The 15,068-nt window shown below is 33.9% G+C and overlaps 1 protein-coding gene across 1 annotated transcript in view; it reads left to right on the forward strand.

Moving 5' to 3' along the window:
- Window positions 1-14,635, forward strand: part of LOC126831043 (uncharacterized) — a 30,384-nt gene extending 15,749 nt beyond the window's left edge. Inside the window, exons 9-16 of the mRNA XM_050561645.2 lie at window positions 1,692-4,477; window positions 4,697-4,725; window positions 5,582-5,653; window positions 7,477-7,593; window positions 9,102-9,184; window positions 9,384-9,511; window positions 11,312-11,429; window positions 12,126-14,635. Of these exons, the coding sequence (XP_050417602.1) occupies window positions 1,692-4,477; window positions 4,697-4,725; window positions 5,582-5,653; window positions 7,477-7,593; window positions 9,102-9,184; window positions 9,384-9,511; window positions 11,312-11,429; window positions 12,126-12,238 (3,446 nt within the window). The 3' untranslated portion in view covers window positions 12,239-14,635. The remainder of the gene's footprint in view (window positions 1-1,691; window positions 4,478-4,696; window positions 4,726-5,581; window positions 5,654-7,476; window positions 7,594-9,101; window positions 9,185-9,383; window positions 9,512-11,311; window positions 11,430-12,125) is intronic.
- The last annotated feature ends 433 nt before the right edge of the window (window positions 14,636-15,068 follow it).

Consider the following 15,068-nt stretch of genomic DNA (forward strand, 5'->3'; position numbering starts at 1 on the left):
GTCTCTTGTGTGAAACCGCTTGGGGACAGTCATTTAAGGGAAGCCACAGATTAGAAACTCAATTAAAACAAGTATGACTATTCGTGGATGAAACAGAGCCACTGGGTTGTGAAAACACCTGTTCATTAACACCTGACTTTTTATCCGATTTTGATGAAACTTAAAACATATCTTTAAATCACACGGATCTCAGTTCTTTTGATATTTAAAAATTTCAGACCATAACTTTCAAAATCGGATAACCAGCGGCTGCCAGGCAGGATACACCCACATTTTCCAAAGGATGGATAGAGAACAAGCCAAAAACAAACGCGATTTTTTGTACAATCGGGGGGCAATAATCCAGAAAGTTATGGCCTGAAATGTGCAAATATCGAAAGGGACCGAGATCTTTGGGATATAAAGATATGTTTTAATATGTATTACACACTTCTACACTTCTACAAAGAGCGGACATTTTGTCGGGCAGTTTCATCTCACTTTTCCCGAAATTCGAATTTAGCCTTCTTTATTGTTGGATGGTGATGTATTTAAATGGTTTTTAAAATCGGAAAAAATTGTGACCTCTAGAGAATCCGCAAGCTAAAAATGCGATTTTTTTCGAATACCGGTAATCAGGGGCCATAATCCAAAAAGTGAAGTTCGGTATCCGCGATTTTTAAAAGGAATCAAGATCTTAGTGTCTAATGGTGATATATTCACACGTTTTTTTTTAAATCGGATAAAAATTGTGACCTCTACAGGGGCCACAAGCTAAAAACGTGATTTTTGGTTCAATCAAGGGCCATAATTCAGGAAGTTACGATCCGATATGCGCGAATATCAAAAGTAACCAATATCTTTGGGTTATAAACATGTATTACATGTTTCATCGTGGGTTTTCTTCAGGTCCTCCGGTTTCCTCCCACTGCTAAAGACCCCTACGCGCTAGCGAATTATTAAAATAAAATTGAACCATATGTCAGTCCCGAAAGGACCTAGTTTGTGTCGAGTGGACGTTAAACCCCATTCTCTCTCTCTCTCTCTCTCTCTCTCTCTCGCAGTTTTGGCCCGATTCTCACAAAATTCTGACCTCTAGAGGATATACAAGCTAAAAACGAGGGGCGGCCATTTTTGGTCCAATTTTCATGAAATTCAAACTCAGACAAAATTACAGTGTAACGGTGATATATCCAAACGGTTTTTTTAATCGGATAATAATTGTGACCTCTATAACCTTTAAAATGAACAGATGTGTCCATCAGACAATGACAACATTGTCCTTTTATGTGTTAGGCCTACACATATTGCCTGATTTGCAAAATCTGCAATCAGGCATTAAGTGTAAAAAGAAGGTAGGAATTTTAGTCATTTTGTGTAATGTCTGGAATTTCCAGTCATTACACGTATTGCCTGGTGCTCACAGGCTCTTTGCGAAATGACTGATTTGTTTAGTCATTATGTGAAATGACCGATTACACAGGTTGACTGTAACATATATAAGAAGAGGCAAACTGTTGTTTTCCCGGCAAAATTCTCCTTTCTAGCATTGTCCATGTATCAATAGATTTTATATAAAACAAATACCATATGTTTGTTACAAAATGACAAAAGTATGTGTTGTTGAGACATTAAACCCCACCCCATTGATCTTTTAATTCAGATGTTGGCTATGTTTTATGTTTTTGTATGTACCAATATTTTATTTTCAGAAGATGAGAATGAATTTGAACAGTTACCAAAAGCAGCAAAGCAAGTGCTGTCTGATGAAGATAATATAACTATAAATAAAACCGCCCATGTTTCCTTCTCACCATCCTTGGAACGTCGTTTGTCAGAAAATCTTCGAATGTCTGAGGAGTTAGAGACATTCGTTGGTGATAAGAATAGTAGTAATATTGGTAACAATATTGGTAAAATATTAGCTACAACAAATTCTAGTGATGCCATGTTATGGAGCAGTGCCGATATTGATGCCATCGACGTTGTCCGTAAAGTAAATAAAACAGACTTTAATGCCACTAAAGTGGATAAAAAATATAGCCATGTGATCTCTCAAAACATTCAGATTGATTCTACTCAAAGTTCAGTCAATGTAAAGTCCCAAGATCTCAAAAAAGATAAAATTGCTCAAAATCAGTTTCATAAATTAGACAAAAGCCGATCTGGTGAAATTAGATCAAATCATGAACCACTTCCCTATGCAAAATCTTCGTCTTGTAAACATACAGCAAGCAAACCAACCAAACCTGTGCGTGTAACCCCAGTAATATCGGGCCGTCCATTTAGTGCTGTGATACGTCAAGAGAATTTCCAAGAAGCCGTGCCATCAAGACCTAAAAGTGCCAGTATGTTAAAAATGGGGAAAGTGAGTCCAGCTAAAACTGTGCGATTTGCAGACGAATTGATTGATAATTTTGTAATCCAAAGTGACGTTTGGCAGGAGGAAGAGTCATCAAGTTTTAGAAATCATTTAACATTGAATATTTGTCATGTCGAACCAGAAAAAAAGGATCTTGAACCACCATCACCACATTCATCCATATTTGGCATCAGTAAACACAGTGATCAAGATGATATATATCCTGATATAGAAAATGAAGATGACAAGGTTGTGTCAAAATCATCATGCAAACCAACGACAGAAAGAAAATACCAGAATGATGATGATGATGATGGTGGTGGTGGATGCAGTGATGAAGATAAAGAAAACAAAGCAATTAGACAAGCTGCTGAGCAGCCATCAAAAAGTTCTAGTACCAAGAATGCAGAGAAAAGACGGTTAACATCCAGTAATGGTCAAGGTCAAACAGATGATAATGACATTGAAAGTCCAGTCGCTACAATCGAAGACAATCCATCAGGTAAAGAAGATGATCCATTAGGTAAAGAAAATGCGTCAGTCATTTCTGACATAAAAAGTGAAACTAGTGATTTGAATATGAGTTTTATATCAGATTCAGGCAGCTTTCATTACCACGGTGATATTTCAGCCTTCATCATTGATGAGGCTGATCTACCAAGAACTCCATCAAGTAATTCTAGCGGAATGTTTAGCGATTTTACCAGCAGTTACAGTAAGAATTCTCATGGTAAACAGGATGAAATTGAACCATTTATTAAAGATACAAACAATTCCAGTTCTAAAACCGATATTGAGAATAGAAAAAATGTCTGCTCCAGCAGTTGTCTCAACCTCCCTATGTCGGAATCAAAGAAAAATTCAGTCACAGTTTCTCTTGCCTCTCCTAATAAAGTTGAATTACAAAATAAATTACGTTCATTATCAGCAAATACCCAAACAATAAAAAAACATTCCAGAAATAATGGTTATCAAAGTCCTAATAAAGCCATAGTAAATCGGATGCAGATTGACTCACTTGAAGCAGCCCCGTTCTTTGATCCTATTAGTGATGTTTCAAATCTGAATGCACATCTTTACGAAAACAAAAGTTTATTTTATTTGCCGATTGAAGAAGCAGAGTTTATCGAGGATATTTGCGATATAACATGTCCGGATTCTCCTGTTTATATGGTCGACCCCCATTTCAACAAAAATATCCCACCAGTTGAGGCAACGTCCTGTCACAGAATTTATGACAAATATCAACATAACATCAAACGTGGTCGCAGACCATACTCTGCAAGTACCGTCCGTAAATCAACAACTCGTCCATTACCAAAACGTCCAACATCGGCCAGTCCAGATTTCAGAAAGAAATTATTTGGAGAGTATTGTGCTATGTGTAAACACCAAAAATCGTATTGTCGATGTAAAACCAAAAGTGAAACAGATTTATTGAAAAACGGCGAATGGACAAATACTACGAAAGAGGAAGCTAAAAAATTGGAAACTGAAATGAAGGTTAAAAGTAAAAACGAAATTAGATCAAATAGAATCCCAGATGGCATTCTGAAACTTAATTTTGAGGAGGAGGATGAATATGAAACAGTTGATATTGATGCTCCTAATTCTCCATTTGTTGGAGGCAGCACTTTTGATGCTCTTGATCTTCAATTACGAGCCATTCAACATGATATACGCCAACAGATCGAAATAGATGAGAAGAAAAAAAAGAAGGTTGCTTTTGTTAAAGAAATTGATGAAGAGGATTTAGAAGATGACACAAATGAAAGTGAAAGTTCCTCAAATTTGGAAACAGAAGACGAAGGGGATAAACAGATAATGCCAGATTATCAGTCCCTCTTGGATTTTTATCGGAAAAAATGTTGTGATTCTGGTAATCCTGGTCTGGTTTTAAGTAAACGTATTGTCACATGCAAAAATCGTGTGTTATTGACAGATGTTGTAGCTTCACCAATCGAATGTCTGAACAGAATCTATAGCTCGCGTTCTGATGTCCACAAGAAGCTAAAATATGCATTGGAAGCAGTCTGCGATCCAGGTCTAAAACTAGAGTTGAATAATTTGGCATCCGGATGTTTTTTACAATATGTCTGTGATTTTTTACCAGAAGTTGGTAAAGAAGAAAGAATGGTAAGTAAGCATTATTTACAGTTCTCTTTTTTGTCTCTTCCTGAAATAAAAATAAACTTGCATGACACAATTGCATTAGTTAAAAGTTGATTTTGGTATTGAAAATTGGTTGAATTATATATGACAGACTGTCAAAGCAAGGAGCACAGTTTTATATTTAGAGTACAAGATCACTAACATATCTAAAACTTTTTTAATATATCTTGTTTTTTATTACAGAAAACAAAACAAAATGATGATGCTTTAAGGTAAGTCATAAACGAAAAGATAATTTAATTCATTTGGTGTAAAATGTCTGCTAATGCCATCTGTTACTCCATAACCCTGAATGGGTGGTCAAGTTTTCTTACATTTGTGCTTTAGATCATAAAGTCTGTCATTGTTGCAAGTGTCATGCTTTGAACCCAAGCTTGTACATGACAAGGAGAGAGAGGGCATGCCCAACCTTGTGTGTTTTCTCTAGGTTGTCTGGTTTCTCCCATTGAAATGAAGTTCTACCATGTGTTAGTCCTGAAATGACCTAGTTTTTGTCAAGTGGTTGTTAAACCCCATGTCTCTTTAACCCTCATTCCTTGGCTAGTGATTCTCCAGTTTCAAGTGTACATGTAAATCCAACATTTTACTATATAATATTCAGGGACGTTTTTATTTTTGGGGTTTTATTTTGTCAAACGATCATGTTGCTAAATGACTCATAGACATCACATTTCAGATCTGTAGGGTGTATAGAATGCCAGTTACACCAACTATTTTTAAATTGTTTTACTGTTTCCAATTTTTCCTGCAATGAATTCAAATGAAATATATCGGTAATAGAAAAGTACTTACTTTGGATTGTTAATGATAGTGACTAAATAACCAACTTTTTACTTTAGTTTTAATTTAAGAAAACTGATACAAAATCACATTTTGAAGATAACCTGGATGAGATTTTAAAATTAATCCTTTCCCTGAACATGGAGAAAAATAAATTGTTTAAGACTGGACAGATGTGGGATCATGTCTTAATTATATTGTCAATATATGTGTAAAATGATTTTAACTTTTTTGTAGTTTTGAAACTTGTTTGTCAGTATTACCAGACAGTATTTTTATATATTTTAGTGAGACTACAAGTATAAATGGAGGTTTGAAAGTTATAGCTACGAGGAAGACTATTTTCCCACCAACAGGCAGGTCTGTCTACTTTATTTACTGGAAATAATAAATACACACCCTGTACTGACTTAATGTAGGGTGACCCACCATAAATAAATATCTCCATATATCTCGACAATTACGCCACAATATTTATATATATGCCAAGCCTCAAATCAGTTTCACACAATTATAGTCACTAAATAAACGATCATGTTGTACTTAATAAGCTATGACCATTAATCATGTATAAATAATAGACTGAAAACTGGTTCCAAGAGTCGTCCATAACATCCAGACACTTTTGAGTAAAAGATAGGTTACGTGCCCTTGTTTTGAAATTAGTCTCGCTTAACCAGTCTATCGATCATTCTACGTCTGATTGACAGGTCGGGATAATCAAGACTACTTTTTTACGAAACGTAACAGAAAGCTAGAACAAGAAATTGAATTTAGAAATAAGCACGTTAGGTAGCTCAACAATCGTTTTAAGAAGCTTGTAAAAGTAAAATGAAACTACTGCTAGTATCATGTTCCTGCCTAACCCGAGTGATTCAGATATATTATTTGTACTAAACCAAAAGATGCCGCTCTTAACGGTACAGTTAATGATAAAGCGATTTAAAAAATGAAACGAACGTAATTTCTAAATCTGCTGTAATAACCAAGAAGCTTAATTTAACTGCTATCCAAAATCGTCAACAATAAATTTTTTACGGCTGTAATAGTTGATAGATTTGTAGAGAATTGCACGTGCCATGGCTATTTATAGTATCATACTGTCAGAAAGTTGGTCTCGGCACGGCGAATGTGCACGCTTCAGTGGTAGTCTCGAACTATCAGCGGTGGACTGTATTTCTGTGAGTACATGGGCCACCCTACTTAATGGCAGGTTGGTTGGCCAAATGATTTAATGTGTTTTCTCTGGGTCCTCCTGTTTCCTCCCACTGCTAAAGCCGAATACGCAAAGCGAATTATTGAACATTGAATCATGTTAGTCCAGAAATTACCTAGTTTTTGTCAAATGGACGTTAAACGCCATTTCTCTGTCTCTTTCTATACTGATTTAGTTAAAGTAGTTAAATGAGCTAAACCAAACTGTTACAAAGCGGATAATGTGAAAGCCTTCTTTTACCGCCATATAAGCTGACATGACTTTAAAGGTGATGTCACATCCAAATGAAATTTATATGATTTTAAGTTGATTTCAATGTTTATTTAATTAATTCTCTTTCTTCCATATTTTGTAAAGCACACATGATCATTTACTCGTGAAAGTGGTGTGCAATAATAATAATAATAATGTTACATACAATGCAAGATCACTTCTGTTGTATGTTTGAATTGTTTTAGAAAAAGTACAAGCAGGTCATTTAGATTAGGTGGTAAAAATACCTTTTCAGAAGAATACAGACATAAAACAAACTGATCCACTTCAAACACCTTTATTATTCTTGTTAATAATTTTAAAAATTGTTTAGGATTTTAATTAACAGAAAATAAAAAGTTACTACTAAGACTTCATTAACTCATACCTATCCAAGATGACATCATTATGCTGTCAAAAAAATTTCATTTAGAAAGGGCTTGAAATGCTCCACATGGTTCATAGCACTTTGACACCAAGTACAGAATAATCTGCCACATGAAATAAAAACAAACTGTCTATAGGATTATAACATTTGCAGATTACGAAAGAAACTTTGAAAATAATTTCTTTATATTTGCTTGATTTTGTGCTTGCCAGTTGTTTATATTTGACAACCCAGTGTGACAAAACAAATTTATACTGTCGCCTATAATAATGTTTGATATCACAGCCAAAACATTGATTATAAAATAAATCATAATTTCAATTTCAGTCTGATTGAAGATGAAGACGAGGCTCCATTCCCACCTTTATGTTTTAGTATAAATGCACGTCCACCACCTGGTTATGTTTATTATTTTACATATGGTACCGACATGAATAAAGACAGGTAAGTTTAAATTTAAAGGAACAGTCCCTCATTTATGACCACAATTTGCTTGTTAACAGGATACAGACAAACAATTTGTAAAAAATTTACAGTAAACCTCGCATCAGTCAGATCTTCGCTCAACTCGTATAAAAGCGTTCGGACCCTTTGATCCTGCACTTTTTTCTTATTAAATTTCTGCGCGTAAGTCGGATCTTTGCTCAACTCGGATCAAAATGTTTGGTCAATTTGATCTAATTCCTGAATTTTTCTTTCACCTAAGTCGGATCGGCAGTATGTTCAGAATTTCACTGTCAGTTTCATCCCAATGGTCTAAAACTTGGTTAGGTATTCCATGCACAGAGCCCCAAAATACTTTTCTCTTATCATTTTGACTCAAATCAGCCTATTTGACACGACATAATAATAGAATTTTCCTGCTGTAGAGACACTTTCCGGGAAAATTTATGACATTTTTCAAAGATGGCGACAAAAAGCTTGAAATGTGCCTTTGAATCAATTATTATCCGGCTCTTGCAGTTTATTTCTAAATGAGCTAAAAGACTGAATTTCAGTCTTCGGCTAACTCAGATCTTCGCTTAACTGGAATAAAATTGTTCAGTCCACTTTATGCAAAGTTTACTGTATTTCAAATTTGATGTGGAGTATTAGGTTCATGAGAGGGCAAACCTTATCAATTTTCAGCGCTCTGCAACCTCTCACTTTTCCCTGTTCTCCATCCATCTCTTGCAAAATGTCGATGTACATACTGCAAGGCATTATCCATGCACAAATTTGTTAGTGGACACTTTCGATGTCACAATTTTTATCCAATTTTAATGAAACTTAAAATATCTCTTTATATATCCAAAGATCGCAGATGGACAGTAACTTCCTGGGTAATTTACTCAATAAATTCCTCAAAATACCAAATGTTCATCTGGTGATGAGTTCTAGAACTTTTTTGTATGGTGCACCATATTTTTGGAATCAACTACCCCTAGAATTAAGACTTTCAAAATCTATAAATCCCCACTAAACATTTCTGTTCCGGGATCCCATGTGAAAAATAATTAGTGATAGCTATGGAACCAGTATGAGTGCATTAGAAATTTTAGAAGTGTTGTGTTTATGCACTTTATAAATATCGCCAAGTCATCTTGTTTCTGAATCACCTTGGTAACATTATGAAGTAACATCCACTCCACCATGACTGCCATTTCAGTTTTATATCTCCCTTCTGCTTATGGTTTGTTATATATTTGTTCTGTATTGTCTATTTAGAACCAGAATTACAGAGAAAACAGACTTTTAGACCAAACACAATAAAAGTATCTTATTAAAAAAGGCGTATTGTTCCAGAAATTATTCAAAACAATCAATCTTTAGGGAAGCTGTAGCCATTTAAAGTTAACATAAATTTCCAGCCATTTTATGCAGCAATTTTCTTAGCTAACTTTATAGCATATTTGCCATCGGTAATTTATGTAAAATAGTATATTATGATTGATATATGTATATTTGTACAGATTAGGTATGTATATCAGAAGAAACGTGGAGAAGAAAAGATGGGGAATATTATTTGGATTCAATCTGTTATTCAATAAAAAGGGTAATTTGAATTATTTCATTATTCATTAAAGACCCTGAGTTTGATATGAGAGATATAGGAACTCCTTGCAAACTACGATATTGTAAATGTTGAATTTCTAAGATATAATAATTATCAAAGTACTTAGCCGTCTTCATTAGCCCGGTTGGTGTTGAATGTTAAACCCAATTTCAGTCATTCATTCATTAATGTATTTAAGGTGCTGATGAAGAAGGTTTTGGTTTTCCTAATATAGAGTTTAACCCGTTTGGTTGTGTGGAGGGATGTGTTTATCAATTGAGCAATAATGAACTACATTTATTAGATAGTTGTGTCGGGTATCCAGAGGTAGGTTTATTGCATTCAGTATTTTTTCAATCGTCACAGCCACCATGATTCTTAATTTAAAAGTCGTCCATCTGTTTATGTATATTATCAAGAGTCAACAGGAGATCACAATGACCAAAAGTGAATTATAGCGACCATAGTGACCAGTAATGAAAGGGTAAAACAATATGTTAGTGACGTCATCAATACTAGTACCAGATCTTTCAATATGAGTGAAGCTCAAATTTATGTGTTGAAAGTAACTGTTGTGTTACCACCCTTTCAAAAAGGATCTTTAATTTAATCAGGCTTTTTAAGAGAGGGGGTCCTCCCTCGAGAAATGGTGTCCTGTGGACTCTTGGAGTATATCCCAGGTGGGAAGTCATATACTTAGTTCTAAGCAGTTAGTGTCCTTCTAGATTAGTTATCTGCATGAAGTTGTTGCAGATCATATTTCCGAATAGTGGTCTGTAAATAGCTCCTAAAAATTCATAGTCAAACTGGTCTAAAGGGCCCCCAATTTTTTTTACCCTCAACAGGCACCAGCTGATGCCAAAGTTTATTTCACCCAGAAAAACTATTGCAGAGAGAGGGCCAGTGGAAAGGGGGGCCCACTGCTAGGGGGACCCATGTGCCGTTGGAACATTGGAACACAGGCGAGTCCGGGCCCGATGACACCAGTTTGTGATTCTTATTGTTAAGCAAGTGAGAAACGGGAGCCTGACGGAAATTTGAACAATTAACAATTGGACGCTACCTGTCATTGTCAACCAGAAATAATAATTTGGGTTTCAGGTTATGGAAACATTTCCGATATCAACTCCCGCTGCCAACCCCCCAACATAGAATCGTTGATATTAGTTTTTATTCGCCCACATTTGTTTGTGGACACTCTACAGGTCACAATTCTTATCCGATTTTGACGAAACTTGAAATATAGGTTTATCTCAATTCTTTTCGATATTGGCATGTATTGAATCGAAACTTCATGGATTATGGCCCCTGATTGTGCGAAAAATCACGTTTTTAGCTTGTGGACATTCTAGAGGTCACAATTTTTATCTGATTTTGATGAAAATCGACATTCATGTTAATAAACCCAAAGGTCTTGGTTCTTTTGTATTTTTGTGCATATCAGATTTTAACTTCCTAAATTATGGCCCTTGATTGTACGAAAAATCACGTTTTTTAGATTGTGGTTCCTCTAGAGGTCACAATTTTTATCCAATTTAAAAAAACGTTTGAATATATCACCGTTACACCCTAATGACGTTTGAGTTTGAATTACATGAAAATAGGTAAAACTGCTGCACAAACTGGCCGCCCCTCGTACGCAAATAGTGTAAAAAATATGCTATATCATATAGCCATCTAGAGGCCACAATTTTGATCCAATTTTGATGAAACGTTAAATTTATGTTTAAATCACAAAGACCTTGGTTCCTTTCAACAATCGTGCATATTCAAATGTAACTGCCTGGATTATGGCCCCTGATTGTTCGAAAAATTGCATTTTTACCTTGTGGGCCCCGTTAGAAGTCACAATTTGTATTCAGTTTTAAAAACCGTTTAAATATATAACTGTTACACATCAATGAAGGTTGATTTCGAATTTCGTAAAAATCTGACCGAAACTGCCAGACAAAATGGCCACTCCTTGTACGCAAATATTTGATATTCGTGCATTTCAGACCATAACTTCTTAGATTATGGCCCCTGATTGTACGAAAAATTGTATGAACATATTGTGTAATTATAGCATTATGAACATTTTGTATTATATATTATAGCATTATGAACATATTGTGTTGTATATTATAGCATTATGAACATATTGTGGTACCAGTCTGGATGACCAGTGATAAACCTGACGATTGTTTAGCTCAATATTGTGTACCTGCTCTAACCTTTATAGCACAAGATAAATGGATTGAAAATGGTAAGTTTAGTTTCAACAACTTCCTTAAACATACATATTAAGCAAGAGCCAATCTGCCTATTGCAGGTCTTTCTTTAGGCATGAAATGTTATCTAAATTATTAATTAGACATTAATTAGCTTATCCAGACCATAATCAACTCTTGTTGCCATCGCTAGCTTGCGATAGTTAGCGAATTGGAATACCTTTTTTAAAAGGTAATTAAACGTAAAAATGGATAATTGAGACTTTGTTTTTTTATCGTACCGACTTTAATAATGATGATCAAGACTAGCCTAAAATTCAAAAGCTAATATCTCGGTTCACAGTGGAGCAATTTTACTGAAATTTTCAGCATATTCTATTTAGGTTATTTATTTTTTAACTATTATAGATAGAACTATTAACTATCCCATGATACTACTTTAATAACATGAATGATTCACATCAGTCATCTATGAAAGTTGTGGATTTGATCTGACAAAAAGGATCTCCTGCTCCTTGATTAGTGGTTTCCTCACATCGTTAAAGAGTTTCTACCAAGGATACAGTTTATTATATAAACATATCTTAACATCTACACACTTTTATTGCCTTTAACTTCATTTTTGATTAGAGACAATCTGTCAAACATTATGTAGAATATTTCTGCACTGTACACATATTTATTTTAGTCAAATGATTTAACAGCTCATTATATTATTTTATGTTTTTCAGAGAAGATTTTACCATGTGATTTCTCATTATCACAGTGTATAAAAGGTTCCGACATGTTATCAACTGGTTATGTTCAACACCTGCGTACAATAGCATCCTTTACTTCATTTTAAATGGTCAATCGTGGTTCTCATATAACAAACCATGACAACATATCTTCTGTGTATTATTTTGAGACACAAATGAACATATTTTACTGATTCAACATATTAGCATATGTTGACCAATGGATGATTCTATTCAATATACATAGGGTAGAACTCCTATGTGTTAAGGGTAGAGCTTGAACAAGAGCTCCTATGTGTAATGGTAGAGTTGGAACATGAGTTAAGAGTTCCTATAAATTTAGTTATGGGTAGAGCTTGAGTATGTTATTATAGATATGGAAATCATATAGATTTTAGTTACTGTCTATTGTTAGAATATAGAAATAGTTGAACTATATCTTTAAATTTCTCATGTATCCCCTGTTTGTATTATTATGATTGTTTTACAATACTTTGTTAAAATTATATTTGTTATAATTATATTTGTTATAATTTATTATATTATACATTATTAACTTTATCATTTAATCTGTTGTTTTTATACACCCACATTTAAATGTAGTTGAATATCGTTGTCACCTCCAATTGATACACCATGTCTATCTTCATGACATGAAGAATCCTATCGATTTTCAAACATTTTCCAATAATTACCGTCAGAGTTACAGCTGTTGATCAATTTGAAAATTGTTTTGGATGCTCTAATCTAAAGTTATCATTCAATTGACTTTGAATATACTGTATATATTCAGATTTAAATTACTTCTGATAACTGCTGAGGGCGTATGTTTTGTTGTCTGGCCAGCTATTTTTATGTGATGTACTGGTATTGTAAAATTTAACTTTAATTATCAGTAGTCGTAACCAGAAAAGGGCTATTAAATATTACTGAATCAATGGGCATTGTCAGCAATCAAAACCATAAGACACATGTTTTTGACAGATCATATTTCTAATGTAGATTTACATTATGCCGTCACCCAGGTCTGTCTGTCAACAATTGGCTCGTCATTGCGATAGAGGCTACAGTTTTTAATAGATTTTTTCCAAATGTGATGTGAAGCATCAGTGTTATGAGAGGATGAACCCTGATAATTTTCAACATTATGTATCCATAAAAGCTTGTGAACATGATATAGCGATAGAGATTAGATTTCTTTAATAAGGTATCCTTATTAAATTTGCTCAACATCCAAGTTTTCTTTTCAGATAAGCTACTGTCTATGACCATATTATTTTTGGAGAAATAGCTGCTGTGTGGGCAATCCTTAAATAATGTGTTGATGGTATGATATTACAAGTAGTTGTTATTTGTTATTGAATATAATTCATCTGTGATAGAACAAGATTAATGTTATATTAGTTTATTCTTTTTATATCTGTCTCAAATTATTTTCACTATACTATAATTGTACTATAATTGTTAATTTATAGGTTTTTAAAACTAATAATAGATTGTTCTTGCAATATGACAACAAAATTATTTCAAGCTTGCTTGGAGAGAGATGATCAACCATTATTTTAGTTAGCAACTTTATAAATCCATTATTACTACCAGTATTATTATCAGAGAGTAGAATTATTTATTAGGTGTCCATGTATTAGTTTTAACTTATTTTATAAATTATGGCCAGATCTTCTCTAGTTATATAAGGAGCACTTCTTATGTGTTGATCTAATGGCAAACAGTTGTGAAACCTTCGAGAGAATTAAATCTTCAGTAGACACCGCGATTAAATGGCGGAAAAACAAGTTGGCAGAGGATAATCCAGGAATTTTCTTAGGCTTCGTTACTTATAGTAAATGAACAGTGACTAACAACAAATGCAAGCTGTAAATTGATTCTGCCTTAATCAAGTCATTTGATAAACAAGGCTGATATAACTAGATTCTCGTAGTTTACATGAAATTATAATGTTTAGAGAGGATTTGGCGCAAATTTTGGGTAGATTAGTTTGGATATGTTTGTCATTCAAATATATCATTAAATCACAGTTTGTATGTGGAAAGCCAATTTTAAAACCATGTTAAATGCCATGCCTGATTTTAGATAATCTTTGAAATATAAAATGCAACAGATAAAATGATTTTAACTCTATTGTTTTCTTTATTTTACAAATAACCCATATTGTATCTCGAATTGAAATTTTTTTGAATCTGGCCCAAAACCATGATAACTGGGGTAAGGAATATACAAAATGTTTTTGAAAAGGAAAGTTTAGAACAGCGTTCTATCACATTTGAGTAAACAGGTCTTTATATGTGGGCCTCATAATTATTTGCTGGAAAATTATGAATTGATGGACCAGCTTGTTATTCCATTTACTATAAATAAATAAACAATAATATGGTTTTAAGTTTGGGGTAAATTATGCAAAATTTATTATAATTGAAACTCATGGAAAATTAATCTTCAAGAGCCAAAAGTGTATGTGATGAGAATAGACAAATATAAACCATGTTATCGATTAAAATATTGTTTTCTTGTTTTTATTTAATACCAAGCAAATCACAACATCCTATTTTGTATTTTATAAAGTGGTGTAATCTAATATTTATGTGTTTCGTTCAGCTCTGGCCATCACTTAGATAACAAACCTCATCTCTCAACCCTCCCTGTTTCGAGATGAGAGATGGTGCTATATAGTTCCACGTAGCAAAGCCCAACACAAATCACATCGGGCTTCAGTAAGCAAAATTGACAATATTTTTCATCAAAACAACGATTGATTATTGTTATTTATAATATTTCTGCCACATCCAAATACAATTAACCATATAATCCTACCTGAAACGAGTATAAATCATTGTGTTTAAAATCGAGGCGTTAAGCCGTTACTGGGAATGCCATTTTTAAACGGGAGATGTATGACGGTGTATGTCGCTTCATTAATTT

This window comes from Patella vulgata, chromosome 1, assembly GCF_932274485.2.
Source record: "Patella vulgata chromosome 1, xgPatVulg1.2, whole genome shotgun sequence".
Classification (NCBI taxonomy): domain Eukaryota; kingdom Metazoa; phylum Mollusca; class Gastropoda; family Patellidae; genus Patella; species Patella vulgata.